The 23,256-nt window shown below is 37.9% G+C and overlaps 1 protein-coding gene across 2 annotated transcripts in view; it reads right to left on the bottom strand.

Moving 5' to 3' along the window:
• Nucleotides 1-23,256, bottom strand: part of LOC136031663 (cell division cycle and apoptosis regulator protein 1-like) — an 82,054-nt gene that overhangs the window by 27,114 nt on the left and 31,684 nt on the right. For both annotated transcript variants that reach the window (XM_065711335.1, XM_065711336.1), the window contains 4 exons: nucleotides 16,407-16,678; nucleotides 4,318-4,549; nucleotides 3,761-3,898; nucleotides 692-949 (listed from right to left, as the gene is read on the bottom strand). In XM_065711335.1, the coding sequence (XP_065567407.1) occupies nucleotides 692-949; nucleotides 3,761-3,898; nucleotides 4,318-4,549; nucleotides 16,407-16,678 (900 nt within the window). The remainder of the gene's footprint in view (nucleotides 1-691; nucleotides 950-3,760; nucleotides 3,899-4,317; nucleotides 4,550-16,406; nucleotides 16,679-23,256) is intronic.

Here is a 23,256-nt window from a genome sequence, read left to right as displayed (position 1 = left end):
GGATCAAAAAAAGAAAAATGAATAAATAAATAGTAACACAAAAAATTAAGGCAGCAAGTGCTTCTTCAAGGTTGATAAATTAAAATGTAATCCCTCAGTTGTTAATTTTAAGAATGAATGGTTGCTATTGACTGATAATTACCGAAAACAATTCAGGCCACAGACCGAAAATAGAGAAGAGGAAGAAAAAGAGAAGAAATAAAATTGCAGATAAAAAATATGACTTATCTTACCCCATTTTGAGAACGAAAGATTTTTATTCTTATAAAATTGAAAGTAAAAACTGTAGTGGGAAACCATATTATATTTTCTTTATTTTGTTATTTTATTTTATATTATATTTTCTTTAATGAAATTTCGTTTTTATTCCGGGAAACCACACCGATAATATAAGTAGAATCTATTGCTTGTCCTATGTGTGGATCTCAGGATGAAAGTTTGATACATTTTTGCGTGAAAGTGTCAAATTGAATGAATGGAGGCGAGAGATGTATGGTAAAAAAAAAATTGAAAAAGAGATATGGATGGTAGATAGAATGAAAGAGACAAATTTCCTGAGTATTAAAAGAATAGCAAGGTTTGTCACGATTGCAGTTGTCACGATTAATTCCATATTTATATTCGCTAAGATTATGTTTCAAATTATTTTTTTACCATCTACCTTTTTCAGCATCTACGTTTAATCACTTACCTTTTCAGGCTCCTTCTGCTCTTCAACAGCTGGCTTCTCTTCGGTTTCATTCCCTTCTATACCATTCTCTTTCTTGACTCCTTCATCCGGTTTAGACTCCTCTACCTCCATTTTTTCTTCTTTTATTTCAGTCTCAGCAGGTTCAGCAACTGTTTCTGCCTCTTTGGAAATTGCTTCTACAAGGCGGTCAATCAGCTCAGCTTTTAAACCCTTAGCCTCCAATCCACGGAGCTCTAATTCTTTCTTCAGCTCAGTAACCTGTAACAACAGAAAACTACACAAGATGTTTAAGGGCTAGAAACACAATAGCTGGACACAGGTCTGACTCTTAGGAGTAGAGGAGTGAGGGAGAGTAGAGCAGTCCGTCGCATGACATATCTTGCTGAAGTTCCAGAAGCATCAGCATTTCTTTAGAAAGGGGTTCAACAAGATGGTCATTAACCTCAACTTTTAAACGCTTAGCCTCCAATCCACGGAGCTCAAATTCTTTTTTCAGCTCAGTAACTTGTAACAACAGAAAATTACACAAGGACTTTAAGGTCTAGAAATACCATAGCTGGACATAGGTCTAACCCTTAGAAGTAGGGGAGTGGGGGGGGGGGGTTAAAGCATTCTGTCGTATGACATATTTTGCTTAGGTTCCTGAAGCATCAGCATATCTTTAGAAAGCACTTCAAGAAGATGGTCATTCAGCTCAACTTTTAAAACCTTAGCCTCCAATCCAAGGAGCTCTAATTCTTTTTTCAGCTCAGTAACCTGTAACAACAGAAAATTACACAAGAACTTTAAGGGCTAGAAACACCGTAGCAGGACTCGGGTCTGTTCCTTAGGAGTGGCGAAGTGGGAAAGGGTAGAGCATTCTGTCGTATTACATATTCTGCTTAGGTACCTGAAGCATCAGCAGATCTTTTTTAAGCGCTTCAACAAGATGGTCATTCAGCTCAACTTTTAAGCCCTTAGCTTCCAATCCACCGAGCACAATTCTTTTCCAGCTCAGTAGCCTGTGACAACAGAAAATTACACAAGGACTTTAAGGGCTAGAAATACCATAGCAGGACTCAAGTCTGACCCTTAGGAGTGGAGAAGTGGGGGAGGGTAGAGCATTCTGTCGTATGGCATATTTTGCTTAAGTTCCTGAAGCACCAGCATATCTTCAGGAAGCGTTTCAACAAGATGTTTATTCAGCTCAATTCTCAAGCTCATATACTGAAATCCATGTAGTGATCATGTATAAACAGTTTTCAGCAGCATACTCACAGAAAGTAAAAGAAAATAAGTTAAGAAATAGCAATTCATTACTTTCATATTCAACAAAAGAATAAAAGTAAAAAAAAAAAGGACGCAGCACTAGACTTCTTCAAGTCCGAACCAGCGGTGCTGATCTCCGTCTCAAGGTCTTTCAGCCGTGAAGTACACTGGGGCGATGGGGGCCAGCCACCCTATTCTTTCGCTTTCCCCTTCTGTCTATTTCCCCCCCTCCCCCGATTTCTCCAGGCGCCGATTTATAGCTGGGTCGACTCTGGCTGAGCTTAGTCACGTGACTGACCCTCGTCCCCAACCAAATAACTGGCAAAACCAGGAATTGAACCACTGCCTTTCGGTCAAGGAATCAAATCTAGCACGCCATCCACTTGGCTGGGACGACTCAGAGAGTTTGGAAACAACCATTGAAAAATTGTCAGTCATACCACTGACCCCGTGCCAAACAAAATTTTTGTCCTGATTTTATAGACTACGAGTAGGTATTTCATTTATTCTATAAAGGCTTCTTTGAAGGTTATATCGTTGGTGAAGGTTATATATTTACTGGACTCCTATAAAAATGCACAAAACTATTATTACGTAAAAGAATGATATCGATGCAGCTGAGGTAGGGAACGAGATAAGTTGTTGGTTCGAGGAAGGGAGGAGTCACGAATTAAGTAGTACAGTGTCTCAAACTCGCTTATACGGATTATTTTCATCGACTTTGTCTCAAGGAACATAGCAAAGACTAATGTAGAATCTGGTATCGAATGGGACGTTGAAGTTCCCTAGACTTGGATTATGCAGAGGATATGCGAGTTCTAGATAAATGGTGAGCAAAATTAATGGACATTTGAAGGTTTACGAATTCATTATGAAAGAATAGGCTTGGAATATTAGGTTGCTTAAACTAAGAATAAACAAGGATGAAGAAACAGAATCTACAAGCACGAAGAAATACAACAAATTATGCGTACCAAGCCATACGTATTTTAACACATGGATGTGTTTTCCAAGAAAGAGGATGTATTGTCACGCTATTAAAAGGACGTCAACCAAAACAAAACAAATTTGTAACTTTAAAGTAAAGTGAAGTCAGCTCAGCTTTTTTGTTTTGAAAACTTGATAGGAAGGTTAAGGAAGAGGACAGCCCAGGTAGCAGAGTGTGATCGATAAGACTATGATTTAAAGTTTTGTGGATTTCAGTCCTATCGAAAGAGCATGGGTAGCTTACAAGAGTGGAAACTGGCACTAGTGTAAGCAAAACAAAAAAATAATAACAAAAAAAATAAAAAATAACATCATCAAGCGTTTGGCGTCTCTTGGCATTTTTTCAAGCTTTGTAATCGTTTTTCTGTCAGAAACTGAGATCCGAAATTATTACTACACTAATTTTACAAACTACACAAACCAATTTATATATTCTTATTATTATATTGAAAAAATGCAAAGAAATGCCAAACGGTGGATGGTGTTGAGTTTTTGTTGATACTAGCACCAGTTTCAAATCTTGTAAGTTATCCTCACTCTTTGTCCCTGTCCTTGGCCTTTTATTTACCACGAGCAAAAAGCATAGATATTGAGAATGTTTTCTTTTTGAACCGTGTGACCTGACTCTTGACATATAGTTGTGATATGTATTACTGACTCTTGTTAATTTTAAATATTCAAGAAAAAGTTAGAAAGGCATTTGGTTCAATCATGCTTTCAATATCATGCTTTGCAGCCGGTCTTCTATAATCCTAGGGATTATGCTAATATAGGGATTATGCTTCTATAATCCTAGGGATTAAAGGGAATGTAGTGAGAGCAAGAAGAACAAACCTTCATATTGGAGACCTCCTCTCGAACAAGTTGAGAATACACAGCCTGGTCTTCTTCTTTCTTTTCCGCCCCATTTCCTCCTTCTTCCTTGACAGTAACAGCTGGGACTGAAGTTTCCTCTGATGTTTCAGATGTTTCCTACAATTGGCAAATGATTATTACAGTTTCTTAAAATCTTCTGCCTCCAAGTAATGAGAATGGTAAAAATCTTATATTTTATATATTAATCAAATACTAATTTAAAAAAAAAAAATAAAACATAAACTAAACATTTCCTTGTAGAACAAGATTTTTACCGAGACACTAATAAAGAAGAAATAGAAAAGTAGTAGAGAGTTCTAGATAGATTTCAGCAAATGAAGAGAAAGCTTATTCCCACAGAAAGAAAAATTTAATTTAAAATAGAGAGCCTTTGAAACATCAACCACTCCATATATCATCTTTATGGATATTGGACTTGTTTAATCCACGTGTAATATCGCCATCTAGGATATTTATATCCCCCTGACATATAAAAAAAGAAAAGCCCAGGCAAAAGATGAAAACCAGTTATGTGCCTTAGATTCCTTTGGTTCTTCCTCCTCCTTTGGTTCAGCTTGGCTTTCTGGTTCTCCATCTCCTAAGAGTTTCCTCTCGAGTAGGTTCTTGTATCCCTCCTTCATCTCACTCCACTCAAGTCTTGTCGGCATGCAGTTCCATATGTCAGGCAAGTAGATCACAGTTGTCTCCACAGCGGCGGGCTTGCTGGAGGTGGGAGGTCGCTCGTAATGTATCTCCATGAAACGACACCTGAGGGAGCACAAGAGTCACTGACATTTTTCAGTAGAGAAAAAAACTGACAGCACAAACAAAAGTAAGTTTAAGTATTTGATAGAAATTAAGCTAGTCTTACATCTATTCTATAAAGCACTTAGTTGTTTTTTTTTTTTTTGTTTTTTTTTTACGCATCCTAAACAAATGGACCAATTGGGATAAAAACTTGGCACGTGCAACCCTCTCTGGAAGGAAGGGTTCATGCGACAGGTAAGGAAGGAGGGAGGAGGAGGGAGGATTTGGAGGAAGACAAATTTGTGAAATCCTACTTTTGAATCATAATTTACGTAAGACATGGATTTCATGTTGGTGATCAACCTTAACGCAGACAATGGCACGAAACGACAGGAAGTGACAGAAGACGGTCAAGAGGGAGTGAGGGGGAGCTGCTTGGAGGAGGAGGGTAAGCTGATAGTAAAATGACAGCAGTAAGCACAATAAAATCAAATGTTACACCAACATACACTAAACCATTATAAAGATTTCCAGGTAACACCACGCAGATTGGGCTGACAAGATATAAAGTATTAGTTCAAGATGCATGGATATTGTATTTAATTTTGGTTGAAGTAAGGGGTGCGTAAATCGCTCAAAAATTAGGACTTAAATATATTTAGTAATTTTCGCACGTGCCGAGTTGAGGAGGAACCGTCTGTAGGATGCTAAATAACGGTCTCACCAAATGGGTGTTACTTTTCAAGCCCCTTGCTCAGTGGACAATGGAACAGGAATGATACGTAAAAAACTAGTTTGACACCGATTGGTGAACTGCAGCACCAAGGGCGGAGATGTTACAAGCATTTGCTGAACACCACCACCCCAAATTCAAAAGATTAAGCAGCTGACGCTCGGTAACCAGCCAAGTCATGGCCCCAGGAAAAGTGGAAATAAATAGCATTGTGTTTTACTACGAACTGTATTTAGACTAAGACGAAAGATTATGACGCAATAACTAATACAAAAAAGTACAACAAGAAAAGAGAAAAATTTTCAAAATATAAAAAGGAAAATGAATTCCTTTTAATGTAGAGACATAAAATATATTACTAGGTGTATTTCTAAAAACCTGACGAAACAAATCTATCTTAAAAAAATCTATGTTATTTCAATTTTAAGGTAGTACTTAAAATAAAATCAAAACGATTTTATTTTAGGAAAGCTCATAATGAAGAAATAAAAAACAAAAAACAAATAAAAAGCTGATATAAAACTGAAAATCTCAATTGTTTCTTTTTTTTATACTTTACCTGTGGTTTCGGCAGAATCAGTGGGACCAAACGATATAAAAATTAAATTAATACACATGATTATTTACTATTCAACCAACACCAAAAGGAGATTTTATTCATTTTTAAAGGAAAAATTCAATCAAGTTTAACTTTTTAAATGTTCTTGACTCGAGCAAAGAATACTCTATCAATGGCAACGATTTAATGAAAAAATACCATTTACCATATAACACACACTTCACTGTAAATTTTAGAATATGCGAACATTTTTCCACACGAATAGTCAAAAGGATAACAATCTAGTAGTCTGTACTTCCCATAAATTTGAAATTAAGAAGTGGTTCATAAATCGTCCCAAAATTTATTTCCCCAATTACTATAACTTCTACAGTCATTTATGCGCGCACAATAACAGCAAAAAAAGAAAAAAAGAAACGAACGGAAACTGACACATTTCGAGTTTGAACCGCTATTTCTATTTGAACTTAATTAATCTAACCTGATTAATTTTAAACTATAAGCACACATAGAGAAGCAACATATTTTTAATATAACGTTCCATTCCATGGATTATCTTGTGATTATAAATACTAACTATGATTCTTAATTTCTGTACGAAAACTTCATAGCCTAAAAAACCTGCAAAAAATTAATTTTTAGTCTGTCAATTCGTTACAACCGCTAAAAAGGTAGGAGTGCCGATACAAGTAACCAAATATTATTTCATGTTTTTCTTATTTTTTTTTTGCTAATACAAAACAAGAGCTATGAGCTCATATGGCACTTGTGACGAGGCCGGACGAGCAAAGAGCTCATATGGTATGAGCTCTAGCAAAATTCTAAGAATCAATAGATTGATTTAAAAGGAAAATCGGAGGCTTAATGCCGGTCGGGATTTAAAATAAGAACTCTGAGTCACGGGGTCCTTCTAAATATCAAAATTCATTAAGATCCGATCACCCACTCGTAAGTTATAAATACCTCATTTTCTTCTACTTTTTCCTCTCCCTTCAGCCCCCCCAGATGGTCTAATCGTGGAAAACGACTTTATCAAGTCAATTTGTGCAGCTCCCGAACACGCCTACCAATTTCCGTCGTCCTATCACGTCCAGAAGCACCAAACTCGCCAAAGCACTGAACCGCACCCCCTAACTCCTCCAAAGAGAGTGGATCCAGTACGGTTACGTCAACCACGTATCTACGACATTTGCTTATTCTACTCACCAGGTTTCATCCCGATTTCTCTACTCTAAGCGTTTTCCAAGATTTCCGGTTTCCCCCTACAACTCCTCCCAATGTCAACAGATCTGGTCAGGACTTGAAATAAGTGCTCTGAGACATGAGTTCTTCTAAATATCAAATTTCATTAAGATCTGGTCACCCGTTCTTAAGTTAAGAATTCCTCAATTGTTTTAAATTTAATCAAATGAACACCCCCCAGCTCCTTCAAAGTGAACAGATCCGTTCCAACTATGTCAATCACGTATCTATAACTTGTGCTAATTCTTCCCATCAAGTTTCATCCTGATCTCTCCACTCTAAGCGTTTTCCAAGATTTCTCTTTCCCCCCTCCAACCCCCTATGTCCCCAGATCCGATTCGATTTGAAAATGGAGCATCTGAGACATAAGATTCTTCTATATATCAAGTTTTATTAAGATCCGATCTCCCATTCGTAAGATAAAGATACCTCAATTTTCACGTTTTCCAAGAATTCCGGTTCCCCCTTCCAACTCCCTCCAATGTCACCGGATCTGGTCGGGATTTAAAATAAGAGCTCTAAAACACAAGATCCTTCTAAATATTAAATTTCATTGAAATCTGATCATCCGCAAGTTACAAATACCTCATTTTTTCTAATTTTTCCGATTTACTCATTCCCCCCCCCCCCAACTCCAACAAAGAGGGATCCAGTCCAGTTATGTCAGTCACGTATCTTGGACATGTTTTTTATTTCTCCTACCAAGTTTCATCCTAATCTCTCCGTTTTAAGTGTTTTCCAAGATCCCCCCCCCCAATGACGCTGGATCCGGTCGGGATTTAAAATGAGAGATCTGAGTTACGAGGTCGTTCTAAATATGAAATTTCATTAAGATACGATCACTCATTCGTAAGTTAAAAATACCTCATTTTTTCTAATTTTTCAGAATTAACCCTCCCCCCTCCACCTCCCCCAAATAGAGCGGATCCGTTCCGGTTATGTCAATCACGTATCTAGGATTTCTGCTTATTTTTCCCACCAAGTTTCATCCCGATCCCTCCAAAAAAGCGTTTTCCAAGATTTTAGGCTCTCCCCCTCCAACTCCCCCATATGTTACTGGATCTAGAGCAAATCCGTTCCGTTTGTCTCAGTCAAGTATCTTGGACTTGTTTTTATTCTTCCCACCAAGTTTCATCCTGATCTCTCCGCTTTAAGTGTTTTCCAAGAATTCCGGTTTTCCCCCAGCTTCCCCCCCCCCTTAATGACTCTGGATCCGGTCGGGATTTAAAGTAAGAGATCTGAGTTACAAGATCCTTCTAAATATGAAATTTCATTAAGATCCGATGACTCCTTAGTAAGTTAAAAATACCTCATTTTTTCTAATTTTTCAGAATTAACCCTCCCCCCAGCTCCCCTAAACAGAGCAGATCCGTTCCGGTTATGTCAATCACGTATCTACCAAGTGCCATAAAAAACAGAAACTTCTGGTTAGATTTTGATGTCTAATAAATTAGTTAGTTTTAGGTTATAAAAAAAAAACTGTTAATTTTTTGGCACACTACAAATTGAATTACAAAAATAGCCATAATTCTTATACCATAGATGCATCCTACACTGTTACTTAAATTTAGTCGTTGTAGAAGGCTCTCAACATTTCCAAAAATTAATAGCTCAATAAACCACTGTAGATAAAAACACTTTTTAAGGCTTCGTAAATGTCCAATCGTAGATCTCTTAATTTATAATATCCTACGCATATAATGTGTTTTGACAAGCTCATTTTGTTGTTTCTTCCCCATCAACAGCAAAGGCTATGTTTGTTCCAGTTTCCTTGGTGTTTGAAGACAAGAGTTGAAGACCGAAAACTATGTTTGGGTTCGATAACCTAAACGAAGTGCCTGCCACTATTGTTACCCTATTCCTGATAGACGTGGGTTTGAGGAACGTAATTTATGGCTTTGGTGGAACAACCTTCCATAAGGATTGTCTTTGTGCTGGTATCTCCTCTACTTACAGTGTCTGGTAACGAACTGTTATATTATGACCCAACTCCACCAGTTCAGCACTATTTGACACTTCTTTCCCTTGCCATTGTGCAGATATGAGTTTCAATGTATATTACTTATGCTATCTCCTCTACTTACAATTCGTATTGGCAAACTGTTTTATTTTGATCCGACAGCACCAATTCGTCACGATTTGACACTTCCCATTAGGAATCTGAACTTTAGACATAGAACCACGTGGTTTACCAGTCTCACTTCAATCATTGGATATTAATCATAAGAAGAAGGCACCATAGTGCTCGTCGCAGCACTAACCAATAGTGTTATGTGAATAGATAGTTAAGAATAGTGTTATAGAATAGTGTTATGTGAATAGTTCAAGAACAGAAAAATCGTTAACAGTTTTGGTGTGGTGGAACCGGTTTCATGAACAGTTTCAGAAACTGAAGAGTTTCAGAAACTGAACAACCAATCCTCTTCTCACCCTTGGAAGGGCACGATATTTTAAATTGAGTATTATTAGTAATTTGGGTACATCTTTATGGCATGTTTGTTTTGTTTTCTTTCTTTTAATGTACTCCATTGCTTTGTCTTTTTTTGTTTATAGATAGGTGATAAAGAACATTCATATATTCATTCATAGGATCTTCAAGCAGGATGGGTGGCATGAGCTCCACCCCCTTTTTCTTCCATACAGCAAAGTGTTCCTGAGTTTCTTTCGAAGTGTCTGAAGCAGTCGAGCAGCAAGAAAAATGTCATCAAACACTGCGTTTAGGCCTGATTATCTGTTACAATTGATTACCACCATGCTTGTTAGATGAGTAGCAACCGTTTACCTGTTCCCGCATTGCAATATTTTTTCTACAGCATAGCCCAAGTAACAAAGAAATGATCCCAATTTGTACACCATTGGCTCTAAAAGCGAACACTTTGTGTGGACTGTAATGACAGGGTAGAACATCCTTTTTTGTTGAGCTCTTATTAATAATTTTACTAGGTGGCAGCTACCGCTGTAACCACGATAAAACCAACAAAATTGCTTCAACCATACCAAACAGGGCCCAGAATACCTGGAATGAAGCTAGCAGGGTCCAGTTTGCAGGGTGGCGAACGGTCCATGCATTGAAATGAAGCAAATCCCTCACTTCTTAGTATAATGCACCAATCATCTGGTAAACACAAATGTCCATGATGTTTTTAGAGTGTGTTGCGTATGATACACAAGTCATACAAAACCAATATGTTTCTTTAAGTATTCAAATCAAGGCGATATTTTTATCTACAGTAGTCACTGAACCGTTTCTAATATTTTCAATCCTTATCAATCAACCAACATAGACGGTAAGGTAAACAATCATAGCTTACCAACTGGGTGTGCATATTGTTCATAGGCTGAAACAGGAACTCTTACTATATAACAATGGAATTAAAAAGAACAGCGATTTCTAATTGTTACATGATTTATTTTAATCTTGGCTTGAACTTATAAAGGATTGGTTGGAAATTGTAGCTAAAAAGGATAGCCATCTAAAAGATTTTAAGAAATAAACAATTTTGAATCTGTTTCGATAAATAAATACTTTAGCAACAGTTTTATTCGTCCCCCCCCCCAACTCATTGTCATAAATTAGAATATCTGACATATATCCCAAAAATGTTTATTTGATCATGTGCTGAAGCTTCTTTAAAGCTGAAAAAGAGACCTTGTTACCTGCAGACAATATTTCATTATCAAGAACTAACATTCTAGTTGAGAAAATCCAGTTGTAATAAACCTTTTTAAACATAATTCTGCCACAAAATATGACCTAAGGCATATATTAGATCTAGCTTGTGTTTTGAGAAAAACATATGAGTAAATAATATGAAAAAATATGATAATACGAAAAAAATAATATCAAAAAATATGAGTAAATGTCAAAAAATATCAAAAATATGATAATATGAAAAAAATAATATCAAAAAATATGAGTAAATAAGCTCTGAGACCTTGTTGGATATTATATCACTTCGTTGTTTTCGTTAAGGTTACTTCCAAAAGTTTTTTTTTTTCCTTTTCTATTATATATATATATATATATATATATATATATATATATATATATATATATATATCAGTGCTGTCACTTACTTGAAGTACTTTTACTAGAAGTACTACTTAAGTAAAAACTCTAGGGTGTACTTATTACTTGATATTTAAGTAATATTACGAAATATTTATTACTTAAGATACTTTTAATGTACTTGTTTTTCAAATACTTTACCTTTGACACGAAAATTTTGTGTATGTGTGTGCTTCGGCAATGTACAAGAAAACATCACGTTTAGATTTAGAGCAAACTCCGATATAGCTTTTGTGTGTCTGTGCTTTGGCAATGTACAAGAAAACATCACCCTTTAGATTTAGAGTAAATTCAGATATAGCTCCATGCCCTATTTTTGGATATCAAATAAGGTATTTATTTTTGACGAAAAAAAAATTATAGCATGATTAACACTTGGTTTAATTTTTGTTTAAAAGTTATATAACAAAGAAAATTGAAATTATTTCACAGTTCACTAGTCGACAGTGAGCTAAAACCCCTTGTTTTGTGCTAAATGTTGCATACTGTAGTACATTTGGGCTTAAATTTCTGGCATTAGTGTTTAAGTTTTGTCATCTTGTCAACTGAACCAGATTTCTACCATTTCATCATCTTCAGGACCATATTATTGGTACAACTATTGAAGTTATGAATCTTTGCCCATCTAAATGTTGTCTGCAATAAACAAGTCTAGGGAATTCTAGCTGGATCCAATGCAGTGGTATTCTGTCAAATTTGTTCCAGCAAATTCAGGTATTCAGACGAATCTGACTTCAGATTTGTCACTCCGTTCATAAGTTATAGGCCCTAGTAAATTAAAGGAAAACTCAACTTTCTTAAGACTTGAAACCCTCTCCCCCTCGCCCAATTTGAGATAGGGTTTGTGATTGATAGGAACCCTGATCTTAGGCATCTTTGGTCTAGTTTTCATTCGGATCCGTTACTCCATTTGCAAGTTATACTAAATTAAACAGAAAACTTAAATTTTTCAGGAATTAAAACCCACTCCCCCTTGTTAAATTTGAGCTAGGGTCTTTATCTCAAAACTTGATATGTGTCATGGTCTTAGGCCTCTTTGGTTCAATTTTCATTCAGATCCATCACTCCGGTCGCAAGTTACTCTGAATTAAACGAAAAACTGTTTTTAGCAGGTAAAGCCCTCTCCCCCCTGTTTTATTTGGGCTAGGGTCTTCATCTTCCAACTTGATGTGTCTCATGATCCTTGGCACCAAATCTGGCCATCAAAATGTTCATCCAAATCCAACCAGCGTTTCTCCCCCTATACGTGATTACACAGACGGACGGACAGACAGCCAGACGGACGGACGAATTTTGCAACGTCTTAGGTAGCCATGTTGGCTAATTGGATCCAAAAAAAGGAAAACAATGGCATGTCATCATCCAGGTATCATCACCTATTTGGATAGTGGAAAATATCCATCAAGGTAGGTTTTTGAGATCTGTCTGTCTGTCCGCCCGTCTGTGCAATCGAGTATAGCGGGAGTACCGCCAGTCAGATTGGTACTGAATGAACTACTTGGATTGAAATTGAGCTTATTTAGGGTTATGGGGCTTTAAGTGTTAAAAAAATTTGAGTTTCTCATTTAATTCACTGTAACTTGCATATGGAGATGAATTTCGATGAAAATTGAATAAAGATGCCTAGTTCTGGAATGGAAACCCAAGCTTAATTAAAAGTTGAGTTTTTCATTTAATTCAGTGTAGCTTGCGAGAGATTGATGGATCTCAATGAAGATTGAATCAAAGGTGCCTAAGACCGTGACAGGCATCAAGTTTTGAGATGAAAACCCTACCTCAAATAGAACAAGGGGAGTGGGTTTTAAGTGCTGAAAAAAGTCAAGCTTTTGGTTTAATTTAGTATAGCTTGCGAATGGAGCAACGGATCCAAATGAAAGCTAGACCAAAGATGAATAGAATCAGGGCTCATATCGAGCTCTGATTCCACAAGCCCTATCTAAAATGGGGCGAGGGGGAGGGAATTTCAAGTTTTAAGAAAGTCGATTTTTCCTTCAGTTTAATAGGGCCTATAACTACTTCCACCCATGGCTTGCCCAAAGCCTGGAAATAACCCTTTTCCAAAATAAGTCATACTGAAGCCAACCTTCAACTAAATATTCCGTCCCCAGAGAAAAATTACTTTGTATGGCACTTGGTATATACCAAGTGACATACAGTGATCACAAATTCTGTAGGTCTGTCGGTCTGTCAGTCCCAGTCTTGCTAGTTTAGGCACTTCCAGATAAGCTAGGACGATGAAATTTAGCAGGCGTATCAGGGACCAGACCTAATTAAATTTGAAATAGTTGTTTCCACGATTCGACCATCTGGGGGGGGGAGTGGGAGCACGGTTAATTTGGAAAAATTAAATCGGATCTTAATTAAATTTGATATTTAGAAGGATATCATGTCTCAGAGCTCTTACTTTAACTTCCGACCGGATCAGGTGACATTGGACGGGGAAACCTAAAATCTTGGGATATGCTTAGAGTGGAGGGATCGGGATGAAATTTAGTGGGAAAAATAAGCACAAATCCTAGATACGTGATTGACATAAAAAGAACGAATTCACCCTCTTTTGGGGACTTGGGGGAGGGTTAACTCTGAAAAATTAGAAAAAATGAGGTATTTTTAACTTACGAAGGAGTGATCATATCTTGAATTTCATCGGATGAAATGTCATATTAGAAGGACCTTGTAACTCAGATCTCATGTTTTAAATCCTGACCGGACCCAGTGTCATTGGGGGGATTTTGGGGGACCGGAAAATGGGAAACGCTTAGAGTGGAATGATCAGGATGAAACTTGGTGGGAAGAATAAGCACAAGTCCTAGATACGTGATTGACATAACCGAAATGGATTCGCTCTCTTTGGGGGAGTTGGAGGGGGTGTTAATTCGGAAAAATTACAAAAATTGAGGTATTTTTAACTTAAGAGCGGGTGACCGTTCGTGAGGTATTTTTGAATTTGATATTAAGAAGGAACTCATGTCTCAGATCTCTTATTTTAACCCCGAACGGTTCTGGTGACATTGGGGGAGAGTTAGAGGGGGAAATCGGAAATCTCGGAAAACGCTTAGAGTGGATAGATCGGGATGAAACTTGGTGGGTAGAATAAGCAGATGTCGTAGATACGTGATTGACGAAACCGGACTGGATCCACTCTCTTTGGGGTAGTTAGGGGGGGTCCAGTGCTTTGGCGAGTTCGGTATTTCTGGACGTGCTAGGACAATGAAAATTGGTAGGCGTGTCAGGGACCTGTACAAATTGACTTGATAAAGTTGATTTCCTGGATTCAACCATCTGGAAGGACTGAAGAGAGAGGAAAAATTGGAAAGATGAGGTATTTTTAAAATTGGATTAATGAGGTATTATAAATTATTATATATATATATAATATCTGCTTAGTTTCGTTATTCACTGGCAGAGCATATCAGACAACACTGGATATTATTCATTCACTTTTTGTTTTCGCAAAGGTCACTTCCAAAGCTTCATTATTTTTTTTAATATATGTATATAGGCACTGAAGACAGCTAAAGGGAGGTCATTGCCTACATATCTGCTACCAGGCCACAAAAGAAACTATCAGACCATAAGGAAATTGATAACGGAAAGTATGGCCTTATCGGACTTTAAAGGAAGCTATCAGGCCATATAGAAAACTGATAAAACAAACAATCAGGAGTTTCGTAGGATTTATAGGATCAAATTAATTAAAATTTGAATTCCAGTTAAAGAACTAAGTTTATTCAGATTTAAACTGAAATTTTCTGAAAGTAAGCAGATTCTTCAGGTTTTGAAACTGTTTTGATTAATTACCAAATAGTTACAGCTAATTCTTTATTCAAAACATAGGTTAGCCGAAAAATACTCAAAAATACCTATTGTGATGCTCTGGCAGAAGTATGTTTTATTTTTATCCGAATTTCTTTTAGCCTATACACAATACATGAAAACAAATTCCAGAGCTAAATTTTCGAAATAAAAAAAAAAAATGAATCAATAAATTCAAGGAGATGTGCTTTTTTATCGATATCTTTTTGGCCCCTTTTCAGACCAAAATTGTAAATTTAGCAGTATATAAAATCTGAAAGTGGCACTTTGAGAATCACAACCCAAGGCGCTAGAACTAAGAAAATTTGGCTCAACTGAGCCCCCTTCCAATTTTTTATCACAACTGATTTGAGACAATCATGAATGAAAAAAAAAAGATTGTATCTGCATCAGTGAGAATATGACTTACTGTTTCCCATAGCAGAATGAAACCTCTCTTACAGGGTTCACAGACATGCTGAATTTAGCGGCAACATTTAAATCAAGATTTTGCTTTCCAGGGGGAATGGGGGTCCTTCTTATAAAATATACATATTTTTTCAAATAACCTCCTAACATTTGGTAAGCAACTCGAACTGAATAAAATGCTTTATGCTTGCAGATGACAATTTTTATTTATTTATGAAGACAGAAGCATATTTTAAGAATACAAGTATTATGGTCATAAATCACATCCAATCAATATACATTTTGAGATATACATTTTGTACAACGTAATTGAAAGGTCCGAACATTACGTCTTTCACAATGACAACCCCCCACAGCCCTCAAAGTAAGGGCCACAGCCCCCCACCTCACATTTTCCCGAAATGCACCTAATAGAAATTTTGATATGGCCATTTGTTGTCGTAGAATTTCGAAAAAGGCACATGCGATTGGAAATTGAATGGACTAGTGCCAATATATTAGTCAAAAGTGATTGAAGGGCCACAAGCTCTTCGGGCTTTTTCCTAGGTGTTTCTTCTCAAATAATCAATGCAAACGGCATGCCTTCATGTTTGTCTTGTTTCCCTGAAAAATCCTGGTTCATAGTCCGAGAACGGATTCTACAGATTCTACTTCTGTTTCGGTTACCATATACAAAGGTTGCTCTTTACCAGTTCTTTATTACTAAGGACCGATTTACATTTGAATAACATATTGCATCCAAAATGCTTTCGCGTAACATATAAACTTACTTGAATCTTTTTGTTCCGTCTTTAATGCTATGTGCAATAGAACTTCAGATTATAGGCATTTTAAAATACAAGGAAAAAGGAGTTAATAAAAAGAAAAGAGTAAGAAGTCTTTTTTTGCCTAAAAATTTTGTTCTTTACGTGAATGAAATTTTCACAAATTAATCTACAGTCTACATGTAGACAGGTAAGACAGAGGTCAAACATATAAAAAATATCTACAGCGCTTCATTTACTTCACGAGTAGCCTATTGTTCACACTAATAAAAATCATAGTGACTCACCACTGGGTACAATTACTCAAATCAATGCCAGTGAGCATTTTGCAGGTTCGAATGGCTGTTTTTATGAGGACTGTAGGGTTGTTTGCCGGATCAACCCCATCTAGTGAGGGACTCCATGGACCACCAATCGGAATGTGTTCGTGTTTTCTTGTACCGACTAGAAATCGGATAAGGCTAGACGGATGTACACCATCTCTAGCAATAGTTTCCTCTGTCAAAACTAATGATTTTTTGTAAATCTCCTCTAGTCCAGCCAGAGAAAGCAACATAACCTAAAAACGAATTACAGACTTAGTATTTAATACACTCTAGAACAAGGGTAATTTACGTAGTATTTACAAAATAAAGAAATTAATACATTACTTTTTTATCACTCCGAGTTATTATCCACTACCTACCATAATATGAGCGACGAAGGAGTTTTGATACGACTTGTCTTGAATTTTACTGTTTCTAGTTTCAGCTTTGACCTTGGTACTAACCTGGGGTTAAGGTGTGACGGGGCTGAGGAAAGGCAACCGACATTTTCTAAGCGGTCAAGTCTATCTCGTAATTATTCAAGCCTCAGATTTTTCAGAGTTCGGACAAAAGATATGTCAATGTCCTATACTTCCATGTAAGTGTACTTCAAATCCATTGACTAATTTTTGTGACGAATTTTCGCAAGTCATCACATAGTTGATTATTTCTGAAGAGAAAATATCCCCTCTTTTTTAAAATCGAGTTAGCTTAGTTTCAGGTTAATTAGTCAGCTTAGTTTCAGGTTAACTGCACGACCAATACTTCCACGTTTTTTTTAACTGGCTAGCTCGTTTCTAAGAATAGCAATTTTTTTCAGAAAATTTTCTAAAAATTGTAAAAACAATGAAATTTTTTAGCCATATTTTCCAGAAGTAAAATCTCAATGGTGACGCAGCAAAAGAAATCCTCCTTTAAAAAGAGACTTGTATCCTTAAAATATTCCTCGATTCTAAAAGCTTTTAAATTCTATTAGAACATACCGTTTTTAGCGCCATTAGTTACCACAGACATTTCTCTACCCTGGGAAAGTAAGTAAAAAAGAAAAATAATAGCTACGACTACTAAGACCTCGCTCAGCACCAAGCCGCTTGAGGCCGAAACAGCTAAGCACGCTACTCCTCCATATCAATCTGTTCAAAGCTTCCCTCTTTACACCCTCTCAAGCATTCCCAATTTTCTTTAAATACTTTATTACGACCTCTTTCCACTCCATTCGGTGATGACCTACTTTTTGTTTGACCAAAAACGTCAATTTTTGGCAATCTGTCAAGTATCACCCACAGAACTTGACATAGCCGTCTCAACCATTTTCTTATTATAGCCCTAGAAAGCGGGATAGACCAACATTTTTCATACATCTTACTATTGGATGTGCGGTCAGATGGGTACCCAAAACTATCCTTAGACAATTCTGAAAAACATCTAACAAATCTTCCTCCGCCTTTTGAAGAGCCCATATTTTTAGAACCGTAATGGATAACTGTCATCAATGCAGTTTCCAAAATTGTAATCTGGGCTCGCGGACTTATCATCCTGTTCTTCTTTCAGTTGTGAAATGACATTTTGGGCCTTGTCTATTTTATTTTTAACTTGTAAATGAAGCTATCCGCTTGATCGATCTTCTCGTTAGCAAAAATCATAACCTCATTTTAATTTGCTCCTAGTCTAAGCGACTTACGTCTTCTTAATATTAATTTTCAACCATATTCTTGAACCCTGAATTCTCCAAATATTGAAAAAATCCTTTATTTTGCTAACATTTTAACCTAGGAAACTTAAATCCTTAGCATAATCTAAGTCTAGGAGGGCAGATTGCCAATCTCTCCCTAATAACCTGGAAGATTTGGAGGTTTTACTCCGTGGTGAAAACGCAGCACTTGCTGCTGTAACGGTAATCTGGAACCTTGACGATGCCTCAGGACAAAATACAGGATATAATTCGTTTCTCAGTAGGCTTAGCAGTATAGGTGTCAACCAGCTGGTGGCGGTGTTGGAAGCTATGTGCGGAAAGACATTTCCTGCAAACATCTTTCTGAACATACTAGCCCGAACCACGAGGTTATCTGGGCCACGCGCCGTCTCCCTTGTCTATCTCGTCGTTTTTCGGGTCTAATATTCACATCGGTTTACCATCTAGAGAGGCGGGATCTTGTTTTTCATCTCAAATTTCAGCTGATTTAATCAGAAGCAGACAAAGTGCCCCTTGTTTTATCGTCACCGGGGATTTCAACCGGACAAAGAAAAACTGGATAGCAACCAGCCTCTCTTTAAAGCATATTGTCAACATTCCAACCCACTCATCCGGAAGCATCCTGGACTTAGTCCTAACAAACACTGCAGACTTCTGTCACACCTTCCTATTTCCTATTCCCTATTTCCCTTGGACCATTTAAGTTGCCGAATCACCACGCTCTAATACTCAAGGCCAAAACTTCTGTGAAGAAACCTAATCTCTCACGAGTAACAACGAGGCGACTAAGCACCTTCAACGAGGTACTTTACTCTAAGCATCTTGAAATATTCACAACAAAGACAGTGACCTTAAGCGAATACGACAGACCATGGACTACCCCAGCAATAAAAGCTAAAATGTGTGAACGAAATTTTCTTTACACATGTGGTAAAGCATACCAAGGAGCAATTGTACAGATCCAAGTAGTGCGCATGGTACGCAACGCGAAAACTAAATATGGCCGTGAAAAAATTGTGCCACTTTTGAACAGTGAGCCTGCCAAATGGCACCATTCCGTCAAGAAATTAAGTGGAAAGTCGTCAAAACCTACTATTACGATAACAGACAACAGGGGAAGATTACTGGGGTCTCGTGCTGTAAACACCTTCTTAACCTCTATAAGCACTATATTTCCTCTTTAGACTCCCCAGGAAAATGAGCACCTGCTTGAAGACTACCCCCATGAAGGTTGGATTGAACTCAGTGAGTTAGATATGTACAAGGAGCTGAGAAAAATAAAAACAGGAGTCTCTCCTTTTCCTGGCGAAATCCCTGCAAACTTATGGTCAGGGTTGAAATATATAGTGACATATTAAAATTTTTCTCAATTACTCCGAACAAACCATTTGGAGGCAGTTTTTTTCTTTTGTTTTTTCTTAAACGGGAGATTTTAATTCTAGCTTAATTAGTGCTTTGTGTCCGGATTGCTTCCCTCGCTTTGAAAAAAAGCACACATACCGGTCATTCTGAAAGTAAACCCACCTAAGGGATGTGATGACTTGAAATCCCTCACTCCAACCACGTGCTTTGCCAAAGTGACGAGAGTCTTTCATACTTCGCTGCCTGTTGGTTCAAGTGCGTTAGTCCTTAGATGATATGCTCATAGATGATATATCAGTACAGAGGACTCGGCTAAGTGCGGAATTTCCGTCTACCTAGTAAGAATGTTAGACCGCATTCTAAAGTCACTAGAGACCCCGGGTTGTTTTGTTGATCTAGCTGTGATCAATTTTCGCAAAGCCTTTAACCTTTTTTCTCATCTCGGTGCATACCTTAACTTGAAGCAAATGGGACCCAAGCGTCAAACTCTAACAATTGTACTGGAATTTCTGTCTGGACAACAGCAGAAGGTATTCGCCCTCCGCGAAGAAGACACCGACTCTGACTCGAGTGATATAACCTGCGGGGCCCCACAAGGTACCAAACTTGCAGTAATAACATTTCTCGCTATGATTAACCACATCACGAGCGAGCAAGAAGAAAGGTATACATTTGCGGATGACTTATCTCTCATGCTTGCTTGTCTACTTAAATGTAATACTCCTGTAGACGTTTTTGCTAGTGACACTTTTGATGAGCTAAATTTCCACTGTAACTAATCCAATCCAAGCACTAATTGTATGAAATCAACAATACTTCGCCTGAACCCCCTAAAAGACTTTACCTCCCCCTAAAGTTCCATTTCCTGTTCTGTCTAAAGTGAAAATACTGGGAGTCATTTTCTCTCCAAAGACAATTCCTTTGCCGCCCATGTTGACAATGTAATTAGGAAGGGTAACGCTTTTGCCTACCTTTACTATATCCATCCAGTCTTGGTGTATGCATGTCCTTTGTGGGGCCTACTGCTCACCTAATGCAAGACCTAGTCAGTGCAAAAAAGGGCAGTTAGGATTATCCAGGGATATACTGATATTCCTTGCCAAGAAGCACTCAATAAACTTGAAATGCAGTGCCTTAAGCAAAGACTGAGCAATATCATCATGAGATTTGGAAAACGTTGCTGTTAAACCCAACCCACCGTGACAGTCTCCCCACAGATACCCCACCTAACAGAACAAGAGCTAAGAGCTCATATGGCACTTGTGACGAGGCGTGAAGAGCTAAGAGCCAAGAGATCATATGGTATGAGCTCTAACAAAATTCTATGAATCAATAGATTGATTTAAAAAGGAAAATAAGAGGCATGATGCCGGTCAGGATTTAAAATAAGAGCTCTGAGTCACGATGTCCTTCTAAATATCAAAATTCATTAAGATCCGATCACGCACTCGTAATTTATAAATACCTAATTTTTTCTAATTTTTCCTCTCCCTTCAGCCCCAGATGGTCGAATCTGGGAAAACGACTTTATCAAGTCAAATTGTGGAGCTCCCTGACACGCCTACCAATTTTAATCGTCCTAGCACGTCCAGAGGCACCAAACTCGCCAAATCACTGAACCCATCCCCCCAACTCCCCCAAAGAAAGCGAATCCAGTACGATTCTGTCAATCACGTATCAAGGACATTTGTTTATTCTATCCACCAAGCTTCATCCCGATTCCTCCACTCCAAGTGTTCTTCTAAGATTTCCCCCTCCAACTCTCCCCAATGTCAAAAGATATGGTTGGGATTTGAAATAAGAGCTCTGAGACATGAATTCCTTCTAAATATCAAATTTCATTAAGATCCGATCATCTATTCGTAAGATAAAAAAAAACCAATTTTCACATTTTCCAAGAATTCCGGTGTACCCCTCCAACTCCCCCTAACGTCACAGGATCTGGTAGGAATTTAAAATTAGAACTTTAAAGCACAAGATCCTTTTAAATATCAAATTTCATTCAGATCTGGTCACCCTTTCGTAAGTTACAAATACCTCAATTTTCAAAATTACCCCCCCCCCAATTCCACCAAAGAGAGCAGATCTGGTCCGGTTATGTCAGTCACGTATCTTAGACAGGTTTCTATTCTTCCCATCCAGTTTTACCCTGATCTCACCGCTTTAAGTATTTTCTGGTCCCCCAAACTGCCCCCCCCCCCCAAATTACGCTTGATCCGGTTGAGACTTAAAATAAGAGATCTGAGTTACGAGATCCTTCTAAATATGAAGTTTCATGAAGATCCGATCACTCCTTCGTAAGTTAAAAATACGTCATTTTTTCTTATTTTTCAGAATTAGCCCCCCCCCCCCCCCCCGATAGAGCAGATCCGTTCCAATCATGTAAATCACGTATGTAAGACTTCTGCTCTTATTTTTCCCACCAAGTTTCATCCCGATCCCTCCAATCTAAGCGTTTTCCATGATTTTAGGTTCCCCACCCAAAATTTCCCCCAATGTCACCAGATCCGGTCAGGATTTAAAATGAGAGCTTTGAGACACGATATCCTTCTAAATATCAAATTTCATTGAGATCCGATTACCCGTTCGTAAGTTAAAAATACCTCATTTTTTCTAATTTTTCAGAATTAGCCCTCCCCCCTCCACCTCCCCCAAATAGAGCGGACCCGTTCCGGTGATGTCAATCACGTATCTAGGATTTCTGCTTATTTTTCCCACCAAGTTTCATCCCGATCCCTCCACTCTAAGTGTTTTCCAAGTTTTAGGTTTCCCCCTCCCAACTCCCCCCCCCAATGTCACCAGATCCGGTTGGGTTTAAAATAAGAGCTCTGAGACACGACATCCTTCTAAATATCAAATTTCATTGAGATCCGATCACTCGTTCGTAAGTTAAAAATACCTCATTTTTTCTAATTTTTCAGAATAACCCCCCCCCCCCAACTGCCCCAAAGAGAGCGGATCCTTTCCGGTTATGTCAATCATGTATCTAGGACTTGTGCTTAATATTCCCACCAAGTTTCATCCCGATCCCTCCACTCTAAGTTTTTTCCAAGTTTTAGGTTTCCACCTCCCAACCCCCCCCCCCCAATGTCACCAGATCTGGTCGGGATTTAAAATAAGAGCTCTAAGACACCATATCCTTCTAAATATCAAATTTCATTGAGATCCGATCACCCGTTCGTAAGTTAAAAATACCCCTTTTTTAATTTTTCAGAATTACCCCCCCCCCCAACCACCCCAAAGAGAGCGGATCCGTTCCGGTTATGTCAATGATGTATCTAGGACTTTCATCCCGACCCCTCCACTCTAAGTGTTTTCCAAGATTTTAGGTTTCCCCCTCCCATATCCCCCCCAATGTCACCAGATCCGGTCGGGATTTAAAATAACAGCTCTGAGACACGATATCCTTCCAAACATCAAATTTCATTAAGATCTGATCAACAGTACGTAAGTTAAAAATACTTCAATTTTTCTATTTTTTCGAATTAACCGGCCCCCCACTCCCCCCCCCAGATAATCAAATTGGGAAAACGACTATTTCTAATTTAAGCTGGTCCCGTCCCTGATACGCCTGCCAAATTTCATCGTCCTAGCTTACCTGGAAGTGCCTAAAGTAGCAAAACCGGGACCGACAGACAAACCGACAGAATTGGCGATTGCTATATGTCACTTGGTTAATACCAAGTGCCATAAAAACCAGACGAAAACTGAAACTGACACCTGTATGTGCACAAACATACCGATATTATAATTCAGATGTGCCATTTTTTAATGTCT

Source organism: Artemia franciscana, chromosome 10 (assembly GCF_032884065.1).
Source record: "Artemia franciscana chromosome 10, ASM3288406v1, whole genome shotgun sequence".
Lineage (NCBI taxonomy): Eukaryota > Metazoa > Arthropoda > Branchiopoda > Anostraca > Artemiidae > Artemia > Artemia franciscana.
The sequence above is the reverse complement of the archived record's forward strand: the minus strand, read 5'-3'. Positions and strand labels throughout refer to the sequence as shown.